At 37.2% G+C, this 13,718-nt stretch overlaps 1 protein-coding gene across 2 annotated transcripts; it reads right to left on the bottom strand.

Moving 5' to 3' along the window:
• Nucleotides 1–10,854: 10,854 nt before the first annotated feature.
• Nucleotides 10,855–13,487, bottom strand: LOC114294282 (scarecrow-like protein 3). Of its 2 annotated transcripts, none has more exons than XM_028238404.2 (2): nucleotides 13,064–13,487; nucleotides 10,855–12,546 (listed from the first exon to the last, which is right to left on the bottom strand). In XM_028238404.2, exon 2 carries the CDS (start codon nucleotides 12,532–12,534, stop codon nucleotides 11,119–11,121), a length of 1,416 nt encoding a protein of 471 aa, XP_028094205.1. In that variant the 5' UTR covers nucleotides 12,535–12,546; nucleotides 13,064–13,487; the 3' UTR covers nucleotides 10,855–11,118. The 2 variants fall into 2 exon arrangements, with proteins under 2 accessions (XP_028094205.1, XP_028094206.1); XM_028238405.2 differs by having other exon boundaries at nucleotides 13,050–13,420.
• Nucleotides 13,488–13,718: the final 231 nt, after the last annotated feature.

The raw sequence follows: 13,718 nt of genomic DNA, 5'->3' as shown, positions 1-13,718 counted from the left end.
CTGGGCATCTTGCTCCTATCAAACAAATTTCAGGGATTGGTGATGTGCCACCACCTCAGTGACAAGGAAGGGGATACGTTTTTTGTTGATGGAGCAAGATAGCTCTTGGATGAAATGTGTGGAAGCTCCGAGCGTATATATTTTGGGACCGAGAATCCATTTGTTATAAAGGCTATGCCTTGTTTAATTGTAAGCTTTTAAGGCATCTATTTTTTTATTTTATTTCATCCTCTAGCTATTTGAACTATGGAACTATTTATGTATTTAATAGATGAGCATGAAACTTATATTATGAGACCTTAGTTCAATGGGAAAGAGGAATTTTGGGAATAATGTTACTATGCTTATGATAAGATTTTGGGTTTAATCATGTTTTAAGTTATGATTTGTATTAAATAATTTGGGGGTGTTACACAAGCTAAAGCATCAAACAAAGTGATCTTGGACGGCTTAAAGAAACTATTGGAGAAAGCAAAAGGAAAGTGGGTTAATGAGCTCCCTCATGTCTTGTAGGCATACCGAACTACCCCAAGGCAGTCAACCGAGGAAACACCCTTTGCCCTGGCCCATGGCATAGAAGCAGTCATCCCTTTGGAAGTTGGCCTTCCCACTATCAGAAGTGAGAATAACCTTAGAACTCAACCTTGCAGAAGAACGAAGATGGAAAGCTCTAATACACATTATATCATATCAGCAAGAACTATCTAGAAAGTATAACAAGGTAGTGCATCCAAGGCAATTCAAGGTGAGTGATTGGGTTGTACGCAAAGTCATGGAGAACACTTTAGTGCCTAATGATGGCAAATTGGGACCCAGTTGGGAGGGACCATCCGAAGTTGTTGGGCTAGCAGGAAAAATGAGTTTACCACCTGGAAGATGTGGATGGCTGAGCTGTTCTAAGACCATAGAACATAGCTAACTTGAAGTTATTTGATTTTTAGCTTCAGCAATTGTAATTTTTTTTTTCTTTTTTCCCAGTATTAATAAAATAAGTACAGTTTTTTTTTTAGATTTTGTCTTGTAGTTTTACTATGCGCTTATATTACTTCGGTCTGAAATTAGAAACCTTTGATCAAGTTGGTTAGCTCGACAAAGTGGGTTGGCTGGATTGACCAACTTCTTGAAAAATCTTTGCCCAACTGGTTAGCTCAGCAAAGTAGGTTGGCAGGATTGACAAACGTTTTGGAAATTTTTGACTGAGTTGGTTAGCTCGGCAAAGTGGGTTAGCGGGATTGACCAACTTTTTAGAAATCTTTGACCGAGCTGGTTAGCTTGGCAAAGTAGGTTGGCAAGATTGACCAATTCCTTAGAAAATCTTTGCCCGGTTGGTTAGCTTGACAAAGTAGGTTGGCAGGACTAACCAACTTTTTGTAAATCGTTAACCGAGCTTGTTAGCTCAGCAAAGTGGGTTAACAGGATTGACCAACTTTTTAGAATTCTTTAATCGAGCTGGTTAGATTGGAAAAGTGGGTTGTTGACCAACTTCTTGAAAAATCTTCGCTCGACTGGTTAACTCAGAAAAGTAAGCATTCAAGTATAAGTGATAAAGAAAAGCAAACTGGGCGAGCAAAAAGTTGTAGAATTTCCATTCACATCGAAATTCATTACAAGAGGGGTAGGTAGCCCGATTACATGGTAAAAGTTGAGGAAAAGAAGAAAAAACAAAACAAAAATCAAAGCAAGACATATCACGGTCAAATAACATGATCACCTAACTCAGTTGTGGCAGCGGTTTCACCCTCAGCCAGCACGGCACTCGTGCCATCTTCAATGGTCAAGTCGGTGATACCTTCTACAGCAGTGACACTTGGCTAGCCTAGATAACAATCTCTTGTCGAGCCAAAACACCTGCCGACCGCACCAAATCTGGGCTTGGTAGGATCGGATTAACGTTAGCTGCCGGGCTTTTATCTCCTTCCCCTTTAAGTAGCCTCTATTGCATAGTGTTGGCATACACTGCCATATAACTTGCAATGAAATGAGGAGGAGGGTTCATAAAGACCTCGAGCCTAGCTGAGCTTTTTCGCCGCCACTTTCTAATTGCACTTAAAGAAAATGTGTTTGGTGGCTTTGCACTACTAAACATAAGCCTCTCACTATCAGCATAACCTCAATCATTGGCGTTCTCAACTTGTTTCTCCAGCGCCTTTATCTCAGCATCCTTGGCATCTTTGAGCTTTTTCAGCTCATGCAAACCTCAGGTCTTTTTGTCCGCTAGGGCCTTCTGTAAGATTTCATCGGCCGTGCAAACTTGCTTGGGCAGCTGGTCCTGCTCAAAACTTATCTCGGCAAGCTCTGCCCTCAGGTCTTTTAGCTTGGCATCATTTGCATTGTTATAAGCAATGGTTGTTTTGGCAGTCTTCCTCAAGTCAAGCACGTATTGATGCGCCATTTGATTCTTCTGCACGACTTACAAAACATATTGGACATTAGAAAGACCAAGCAAACAGATGAGAGAAAAAAGGCAATGATAGAAGGTTTATCACTCACCCAAACCAAAGACTCTTGGTTGACCTAATGGATTTCAAGTCGGTGAGTTGCTCATGCCTCTTCATGTCGGTATGAAAATAGAGACTCTTGGCCAAGTTGAAGGCCAACTAGTGGTCCTTGTCAATACAGACCAAATCAAATGTGGTCACATCTCGGCCCTTGTAAGTCAAGGCTGGTGCCCACACCCGAGGGGTAAAGGGTTAGCCTGCTCGGTTCGGCTTCCCTTCAGAGTTGTTTCCAAGTTGAACTACTTGGCAGTTCGCTGCTCAGTCTTTTCTTTGTCCACCAAACATCGCTTAGCGGGCTCAATTCGGGCCCTTTTGTTTGGCCGAGATGAAAAAGACCTGGTTGTTGGTAGGGCAATGACTGCTGCCCTCCTTTGTTTGGTGGGTTGTTGTTCAGTCTCAGCACCCGTTGGTGCTAAAAAAGTTTGTTCGGTGATGAGGGCCCTAAGTGCTATTTTCTTGTCATATCTTTACAGTTAAAGGAATGAGGTTAATTTCAGTAAAATTTGGATCAGGTTCTGGCAAAGGCTCTAAGAGGAAGTCTGTAACCTTGGTCTTCCGTTTGCAGCTATATCGATAGGTCGGCTTAAAGTTGAGTAGGTTGGTTCAATCTCTTTATTTATATCTTAGCATGACCCGGAGAGCATCCTAGTTTGCATAGGCATACATCTCCTTAAGCGTGTTCAAATTTGTCAAGAAAAAAACAAGTGTCAGCTCAGTGCAATCAATATAAATTTTGTGAGTAAGGAAAGAAAACCGTGCTATCAAGGAAATAAAAGACTGTGCTAGTTATACCGGTTAATCTTTTTTTTACAATTTTTGTACTAGCCCAATACTAGAGTCTCAACATCTTCATAGTTTCTAGAGACCCATAAGAAGTCGTCATTATGGAAGTCTTTGTCCGGCGTTCTTTTGACCATCTTCTCACGGCCTCTTTTCAATTTTAGGTCATAGCACCAGTCATCATCTATCTGGCTGAGTGAATACTGGTGGAATAGCTTGGCTAGGCTTAAATTGAGGCCTAGGCGATGGTTTAGCTCAGTGATGCCGTTTATTATTCTGTATGTATTCGAGGAGAATTGTGTCGAGTAAAGCCTTGCTTGCACAAGGAATTCGCATAATAAGGGTTGGACTAGAAAACACAGTCCACCTTCAACAATAGATATCAAAGTGAAGGGGCAAAACCCTGTTCAGTTCCAACGCAGCGTGTCTTGTTTGGCCAGTTCGAATTGAACATTGTTTGGAATATTGTAGTCTTTGTGAAACTCGGCTATAGCGCCTGGGGAGCTCACCATGAAGCCATACTTGCCCATGGGAACTGTTCCTAAGTTAATAACTTAGTGGGTTTTCTTGGCTTCTCAGTGCGGTCGCAAGCTGGTTTGTGTTTGCTCGGCCAAAAGGCGTCGCTAAGGGGCAATTGTAAAGGTGTGCCTGGCCCATCCTAGTGAAGTCTGCAAGGCCAAAAATGAATAGTGCTCAAGTGCTGATCGAGCTAAAACAACAGTGTAAATTAAGTATAGAGTAGTGGAGCTCTAAACAGGTTGCTCGGTTGGAAGAACGTGCAAATATTGTTCTTAGCTTGGTCATTAGGCTAGGTGCGTCAAGCTTTGAGAGCTCGGTTCCATGAACATGCAAGGTTTTAGCTCAGCCTCGAATTCGAGCAAGGTTTTAGCTCGGCCTCAAATTCAAGCAAGATTTTAGCTTGGTTCAAAGTCTGAGCAAGGTTTTAGCTTGACCTCAAATTTGATCAAGGTTTTAGCTTGGTTCAAAGTCTAAGCAAGGTCTTAGCTCGGCCTCAAAAGTGAGCAAGGTTTTAGCTCGGTAGAAGCAAGCAAGCAAGCAAGCAAGCACGGGGTTAGCTCGACTGGACTAAGGGGCAAGGCCTTAGCCCGGTTCCAATCATGGGCAAGGTTTTTAGCTTGGTTACATATTGTGTCTAGGTTACAGCTAGGTCACAAGTCAGTAACTCGATTGATTTCATAAAGAATCTACAAGCATTTTGTTTGCTCGATTCTAGCTTGATTTTGGATCAAATATATAGTTTTCGGCTGGTTTGTCCCAAGTTGTTTGGTGTTCATCCCAGAATACGGAGTCTTATGGGGCATTTGAAGTGCTAATTCACTTCTAGGCATAATCTTATGCAGATTTTAGTGAATATAAGTACTTGAATGCTTTTCGTGGACGTGGGTAGTAGAATAACAGCAAGAAAATGCCAAAAACATGAAGAACGGTATGAATCTTAATGGGGAAATGTTGAAGAGTTTGAAGAACTTACAAATTTGAATGCCGAATCAGATTCCAATCGATAGAAAAGTGCCTTCGTGCATTTGCGAGCTTGTTGTTGCAGTGGATGTGCAATGATCTGAGGTAAGAATGCAAGAATATGAAGGGATTGAGCTTTGGTTTTAGGGTTAGTGCAACGGAAGAAGATGAACAGTAAAGAGATAGGTCGTGTATGTATGTGCTATATATACCCAAAATGCAAAAAAACTGGTCGATTCAAATTTTAGGAGAAGATGAGTAACGGCTGGAACAGGTGTATGGGCACGATGGGGGCTAGCCACATGTCCCAGAAAGGACGACATGTCAGAGTGGTTGGTGAACATGCTGTACGACTGATGAGACTGACTTTAGCTGAGCGAACAATGTGACTAAGCAACTTTGTTTAGCTCGGCAGGAATGAATATTTCAGCTTGGCTGTAAAGTGTAATCCTAATCATGCACTGCAGATGGAATTAAAGGGCAATTAAGAGGGTAATTTGAGTAGTCAAATTGGGCCGAGCTAGATGGAAGCGACTTTGAGGCTTGGGCCATGTGATGGGCCAAGCTATGCCTTGAAGAGAGCTTGGCTTGGGTCAAATAGAAGATTGAACCAAACAAAGGAGTTTGACCGGACTACCAAATGCCCATATTCTTGGACCTAGCTACTTCCTAATAGCGGTCAACGCTTTGACTGAGCTACAGTTGAAGGTAGTCAAACAGAACTAGGAGTGAAGGCTTGATAAAGCTAGGAAGAAAGGCGAGCAAAGTCAGCATTGTGACTCATCGTGCAACTATTGCACAGTGTTGTGTGTTGCACAGCTAAACCAGTGGCAGACAGAGCAAAAGTAGTCTGGTTACACGACGGAAAGTTTAGCAAAGAGTTGTGCCATCTCACTTGTCTAGGAGTGAGGAAAGTGTTAAAGGATAATCATTATTTTTTAGGAATGTGATTCCTAGGAGGACACTACAAAGGAGAGTTAGAATCCTACTAAGCTCATACAAAGGAGAGTTAGACTTTACAAAGGAGAGTTGGACTTTACTCCTGGATTGTGTCATGTGGAATCTACAAAAGCTCATACCAAATGCTATTCTCAGGTATTGCAATTCTTATTCCTGGATTCACAGAGCTTTTACTTCCGTAATCTACTCGTTGACTTAAGCATCGAAGGGGTTTTCGGCACACACCCGCCGATTAGCTCACGTTTGTGTTTTTAGGTGGTATGACGACGTTTAGAGGAGTGCAAGCTTTATCAACAGAATTATATGAGTGAAGATTATTTTGTGCTCGTACAATTTTGTGGCAAGGTTATGTATTTGCGGTTGATGTTACGAAATTTTGTGGTAAAGTTGTCCCAATTTGTGTAGGGTGCATGTGGTACACACCCTTGGAAGGATGTGTACAATAGGATTTCTTGTGTATCATATGCACCTTTAGTTATGGTTTTTGAATCAATGGTTATGATATATTGTGTTATTAGTTATGACATATTGTAATATTAGTTATGACAAAATTTTAATTATGATCTAAGAGTTGTTTGGTTATACATGTTTAATTATAACCCAATTTTCTTTTAGTTATTACTCTTGTAGTATTGATTTATGTCATTTGTGATAATTAAACTCATAAATAATATAACTTGCATATAGTACACATCCTAAAAGGGATGTGTACATTGTATTTCCCTATACTTTATTTTTATTTAGTTATTTATTTATTTTTGTCTCTCACGATTTCAATTGATTGAAGAAAAACTTATATTTTTTTTTAAAAAAAAGTCAACTACGAAACTTAGGCCTATTTTGGGAAGTGGGTTAAAAGTCACTTCTCAGTTTTTAACCCACTTCCCTCTCCCACAAAAAAAGTTAAAAAATAGTTTTTAATCATCTTTCCAAAACACCCATTATTACCACAAGTGTGATTTTGATATTTAGAGATGGACAAGTATTCATTCAATCTGTTAAAATGAAGTAGTCCGAATCAATTCATTACATAATTGATAGTTTTGATGGTTCGAACGGATAGATGAAGATGTATTTTTTTAAATCTGTCTAAGTTCGAACAAATGGTGAATAGAAAGTCACCCGACCCTGCTTAATCCATGAATACCCATTATTTGGTAGATATGTGATAATAAACTTTTACTCAAGAAAATGAATGACAATGCCATAACAATTGTCTTTTTGTTTATTTTAAAATATGACAATTTGTTTGTTATTTTTGTTTGTTTGTTATCATTCTAAAAAATGATGTTATGAAGTTATGCTGTTATGTTTCGTTTGTTTAAAAAAAAAAAAAAAAAATTATTAACTAGTAATTATATTTTTGAAATATGAAAGTTAAACCTTCCTTTTTATTATAAAAAAATAAAGAATAACAAATTTTGGAACCAAATAAGGTCCAAAATAGTAAAGAACTAATAACAATTGTCTTTTTGTTTATTTTAAAACATGACAATTTGTTTGTTATTTTTGTTTGTTTGTTATCATTCTAAAAAATGATGTTATGAAGTTATGCTGTTATGTTTCGTTTGTTTAAAAAAAAAAAAAAAAATGTATTAACTAGTAATTATATTTATGAAATATGAAAGTTAAACCTTCCTTTTTATTATAAAAAAAATAAAGAATAACAAATTTTGGAACCAAATAATGTCCAAAATGGTAAAGAACTAGTAGAAAATGATATGAAAAAGGCTTAAAATAGTAAAGTCCAACCCCCAAACCGATTCTCATCCACCTGCCAACTTATATGACCCACTCAATTCGCATCCGTTAATCAAGTGAACATATATGAATTGATTTTTTTCAATCCGCTTAAATTTGAATGAATGGTTGATAGGAAACCACTCAACCCAACCTGATCCGCGAGCACCTCCTACCCATATTAATGTCATTCAAGCATTTGGAGTAATGTGGAACTAGATGCAAATGTAAAATGATATAATTTAGGGCAATGCTATGGTACACATCCTCAAACGGTGTGTCATATGCAAGTTATGACATTTGTGTGTTCGATTATTACAAATATCTAATTCAATCATATAGAAGTCATAACTAAAAGAAAAAATGATTTATAACCAAGCACCACTTAAAGTATAATAAAAAAAAATTTTGAATCATAACTAAAATCATATCATAACTAACATCAAAATAAGTTATAACTAACACAACAATAAGTGATAAACAAAGACCATAAAAGTCATAATCGGAAAGGAGTGTGTACCATAAAATTTTCCTTTACTTATTATAAAAAGAAATATTGATTAACATAAATAAAATAGTTATACATACTTGGTTACAAATTTAAAATAAATAAATAATGTATAATAATCATTTTAAACTTGTTGATAAATGGTTTTAGGGCGTTGTTAACAAAATCTTGCTTGCCATTAAACGCCCCTCTCTTTTTTTAATTTTTAAATAGTTTAGAAACATGAAATTCCAATTTCATGAAAGGTGATAGGATAAGATTTCCTTGACATTCTGACAAAATATCCATTTCATCTTGAAAAAAATAACCCTAAATGAGTTCCAATTTTTGGAGGGAATTAATCAACACATGGAAAAAGTTTTTATAATTCACGGTTTTGGATCATTAAATAATTAAAAGGCAACAAAATCATGTGTTTAAACATTTTAAGATAGAGATTGTATTTGAATCATGTGTTTGAGAAGATTTTGTAGAGGGGGAAAAAAAAAAAGAGAAAGAAAATATAAATAAAATATAAGATATATATATATATATATATATATGCGCGTGTTTTTCATAATTCTCTTTCTTTTTATTTTACCTCTACAAATTTATATACAAATTCAATATTCAAACAAGATGCTCGCCTACTGATGTTTCCAACGCCAATTTGCTTGAATATTGTGGCTGGAGATTTAGATCTGTGACAATCTCTCACCGGTTGAAAATTTATTTAAATTCAAAGATTTTATTTTATTTATTTGTTTTCAGTTTGAATAATGAGATTAAGATTTCAAACAAAGAAATTGTTTGAGTATGTTCAATAGAGAAAACAGTAAAAAAAATTCTATCAACATTATTAATTCAATGTTACTGTTTAAATGCTAAACTAAAACACGGAAAATGTTATTGTCCAAATTAATAAAGTAAAATTTTATTGTTTACAAAATAATGAGTTTAGGATTATTTATTTATTTATTTATTTTGTTGTTTGCTAGTTGGTGGTTGTGATGGTGGTGTGGTGTCAATTCTATTCTCTCTATGTTTGTTTGGGTAGACTGGATTAGCATTCCCATGACTAATAGTCTTAGGACTACGAATCCGTTGGATTATGTTTCCTATCTTAACTAATAGTCAAGTTTAAAATAATTAGTTCGTACTTCAATTGTTTAACCAAACATCGGATTAATAATTTTATTGGACTATTAGTCCAATCCCAAACTCATGTCCACCCAAACAAACATGGCCCAAGCTTACACTTGGCACACAGGGATTACACCATGGGAAAACAAAATGGAAACTGGATTTTTAGTTTTTTTTTTCCAATCAATCTAACCCATCATGCACATAACAAGTACATATACCACCAAAGAAGTCAACATCAGTATCTGATGAAAAGTAAAAGGCCTTCCTCACAACCAAATAAACAAAGAGATGAACATCAATTGCTTCAATTTATGCATCTACATCTGGACAATATCAAAATCTGTTGTGTTTTGTTACCATTTGATAATGTTTATAGTTTATTATTATTTTTATTTATAGGAAACATTAAAAATGTTTATGTTTATGATGAAGAACCCCTCTCCTATGTAGTACCACTTTGGAATCACCCCAATAAACCCAGGTAAGTCAAGGTGTCGCTAGCGGGAGTTAAACACGAGGTCATTTCCAGGTAAGCATTGTTGCAAAAGCTGCATCTGTTAGGAAACATTTTGCCTCTTCTCACTAGGGTTGTCCACTGTCAAAGTTATCCCAAATGTAGCTACACCTAAAAGAGGGAAGAATGGGGGAAGAACCATTTTTATACCCTTCAAATGCTAAAATTGTCAAGTTGTGGGTTACTCAAGATCAACTTGGCATCATCATCCAAGCTAAACATCTATGGTTTTGCAAGGAGAATTGATTTTTATAGATGAATTTTTCAAATGAAAACCATACAAAAACATATAACAATTTAAAGTTCCCACACACTAATGCCAACTAACCCACACACCATACAACTTCCATAAAAGCACAAGTTATCCTCAGTAAATAATCCTTTCTCCGCATCAATACCAAACAGGTCCTAGAACACAACCTCATTTAACGCAATATCTCATACCAAAACCTTGCCCTCGGCCCAATCTCCACCCCAAGACTCGTGAACTACAAGAAATCTGCTCACCCTTTCCTAATGGTTTTCCTTTTCCATAACACCACCCCCCCTATGTGAACACTGAAGACAACCGGCCACCTTGACAGACCACATTTCCCCCTCCACCACCCTAATTTGAGGGCCGAGTAATACTCCTTTAGAAGAGTAGATGGGGGGTTCACTGAAACTGAGGTTCGAAGTAAGTTAACACAAATATTAAGAAAACGTAAAAAATGGTTTACTTTGGGCTAGAAGGTTACTGCAAGCAACGTGCAATGAATAGATGAAAACAAGAAGGGCCTCACCTTCTTGTTATCCCGCCTTTGATTAACTTGTGATTTTATTCATAAAGTGGGTCTTATTATCCCTTTTTTTTACACCTCAAGGGGCAGGGACAAGACAATTTGTACACTTCCTACAGCGGAGACCAAGATCGAGACTAAAAAGGACTATAAGCTGAATATATGGTATAGATGAAGCATGCAATAATGTGTTTTAAGAAAAACTAAAGTAACATGCTTTATGATCATGACATAAAACATCATGATCACAGAAAACAAGCTATAAGGGATTAGACCAATGCAAAATACTATATCCAAAGTAACTTCAGACAATATCACCTTAACACTTCAGATTCTCAAACTCAAAAGATCTTTCATGTATTAGAGATCCTTCATATATTAGAGATACTTATTACAAGGAAACAATGAAAGCATGAGTTTGAACAAGGTCCTACGAGAGAATATTCTATAACCAAATATTGATCTTAGAACTGATGAAATTGCAGCAGTCATTCTAATCAATTAAAAAAAGAAATTGAATGGTTTTATCACAAGTTATCCACGAAGAACAAACAGCTTGAGTTAAGAAATAAAATGAAAAGAAATCACTACTGTGAGGTGTAGTGTAGGTAAGCACAAGAGACGGTCATAAAACCAACCAAACAGTACGCACTACCAAAGGAACAAAATTCTTCATACACAGAAAACAAAAAGAAAAGAAAAAATGAAAACATTACACTGTAAATAAGCAACGATCTACCTCCTACACCGCCAAGCCGATACTGAGAAAAGAGATCGATCTTGCCAGCAAACCACCACACAGCCATTCTCTTCTTTGATTCTATACCCATCACAACTATAACTCTGCAGCAACCTCCTTGCTTGCAACATAGCATAATAGCTCAAAGGTACACTCCCAAAACCGGCTAACTCAAGCCTTTGAATCCACTTTTCAAGCTTTTCATGTCTTTTCTTCCTTTCGGCTCCCTCGCTTGTTATGATGTCTTTAATTTCCTCCCCAAATAGCATCTTCTCCACCTTCAGTCTCTCCAATGATGTTTTTGGCAAAGTAGATTCCAAACAATCAAATAATGCTGCGTAGAAGTACAATGCTTCCAGTAGCCTCTCCATGAGAGTCGATCCATTATGGTTTGAATCTTGCTCTGTTACCACCATGACCTTCGGTGACAAACCCCATAAGGCATTAAGGAAGCTATCCATCCTTGCTGAAGTGTTTAAAGATAGTGGCGACGAAGAAGCCGAGTCATGACTTGTTGGACTATACCCATTAACCAAATCTTTCTCAAGCAACTCACCTAAAGTGCGTTGGTTCATTTGCAAGGTTCTTTGCAAGTTAACTCCATTTGCATTATTCGGTGTCATTGCGGATTTTTTTCTGAGTTCATCATTATTAGCCAAAAGCGTATGCAGTTGAAGAACTGAGCTAATCGCTAGGGCCTCCCCGGTTTTAACACGTAGTTTTTCAATATCAAGATCCTCTACTTTGCTAACTACTTGATTGAACTGAAATGGAATATCCAACCTATCAGCTTCTTCAGTCAATATATGAGCCATTTGCTCCAAGACTTCTTTTTGTTGATGAACCCCCGTAATTCTCAAATGGGGTGGGCCTTCAGGACGAGCACTCAAGTCTTTAATAAGTGCACCCCACTGTGCAGGTTCTGCTGCATTTAGATCAATTATATGAACCATCTTCTCCCCTTCCATGGCTTCAATAATAGCTTGGTTTGTGATCACAAAAGCCACTTTTAAGAAGGGAAACAACTCAAAAAACAATTTTCTGACGAGAATTTCTTCTGATACCAAAGAGATTCTAGTAGAATGGAGGGCCTTGTAAAGACCGGGCCAACCTTTGAGAATCCGTTCAGCGAGTGCCTCAGTGAAGTAGGCGGCTATGCGTTGCATTGTATCACCTTCGGGAGAGGCAAGTTGAGAAATTTGGTCAAGGGTGATATTAGCATTTTCAAGGCTGCCTGTAGCAACATGATTTGCAGAAGCCAGCAACAGATGGATCAAATACAGGCCTCGGTCCTCGGATTTGAGCTCTTTGAGCCACGGGTATGCTGATCCAAAGCCAGGGGAAAGAGACATAATGGGAAAGGCTTGAAGAGGCGTTGAAGTTATAGAAGACGACCCATCATCTTGAAACATTGGTATGACAATCTAGGAGAATTGGGAAAAAAACAAAAAAACAAAAACAGGAAATTTCAAACAAGACACAGATTGAGACTGAATTAACAAGAACTAAACAAATGTGAACACAGTTAAGGTATTCTATGGAGTATCAAACTCTTTATGCAACAACCAAATTTGCAAGAAATCACAATATGAGAATATGGTTATAATTCTTTTTAGAGTTTTCAAAAGAGGTGAAGAAAATAAGGACAATTCATAGACTGGGTTTTGCCAAAAAAAGGTCACTTATAATCAGAAAATCATCAGATTATAGAGGCAGAGATGTGAAGTAAGGTCTAACAGAGAAAGGGTTTGATTCTTCAGCAACTAGTGATAACATCCAAATTAAATTCAGTTACTAGAAATGCCAAGTTCAATTGGGTATTATCAAACACCTCAATATTTCAGATCAGATTCACAAACAAATCATCAAAAGCATGAAAACAGAGAGAACAGACAAACAGTAACAGAACTAGCTAAAGAATCGTCACCGAGAAGAACTCACCAACCAAAGCAAGAACCAGAAATCCCTTACTGGGTTTTTCAATTGATCAAAAACCCAATTGAAGCCCCAAGAAAATTCACCGAGTTGCTTCTCTGATCTCTCTGTGTCAGAAGGCTTGCTGTTCAGAGCTTTATGGGTTTTTCTTTCGATTTTGAGAGAGAGAGAGAGCAGTATGCTGTTGTTCAATTAAAGGTATAATAATAAGGTACGAATGAGGAGGAGGCTGTTCTTCATGGAAACGTTGTCGACAATGCGTGGGGGGTCGGTTTTTGTCGTTACTGCTTTGGTGTCCTTCTCCTTTCAGAGAGAATATGGAATTTGTGAGAAAGAGAGCCCTCTCTCTCTCTCTCTCTCTCTGTCTCTGCTGAAGCGGATCGGACCGACAGCTTCAACATGTTCAACCGCTAATCGGATACTGTGCCGGTTCGGTTTAACTTCTGGAATGGGTTTTATCATGAATAGGGAATAAGGTAAATTTTTAAGTGAAATATTTTTATGTCATGGTGCGTGATTATTTTAATTTAAAAGTTATTTAAAAGATTAAAATAATTAATTTATATAAAAATTTAAAAAAATTATTTTTATTCACTTTATTCTTTTACATATTTTTATGAGTAATATTAGATATCATGAAAAAAATATCATGAAGATAATT

Source organism: Camellia sinensis, chromosome 14 (assembly GCF_055761805.1).
Source record: "Camellia sinensis isolate YWXY chromosome 14, ASM5576180v1, whole genome shotgun sequence".
Lineage (NCBI taxonomy): Eukaryota > Viridiplantae > Streptophyta > Magnoliopsida > Ericales > Theaceae > Camellia > Camellia sinensis.
Note: the sequence above shows the minus strand (reverse complement) of the source record. Positions and strands in the feature narration are given on the sequence as shown.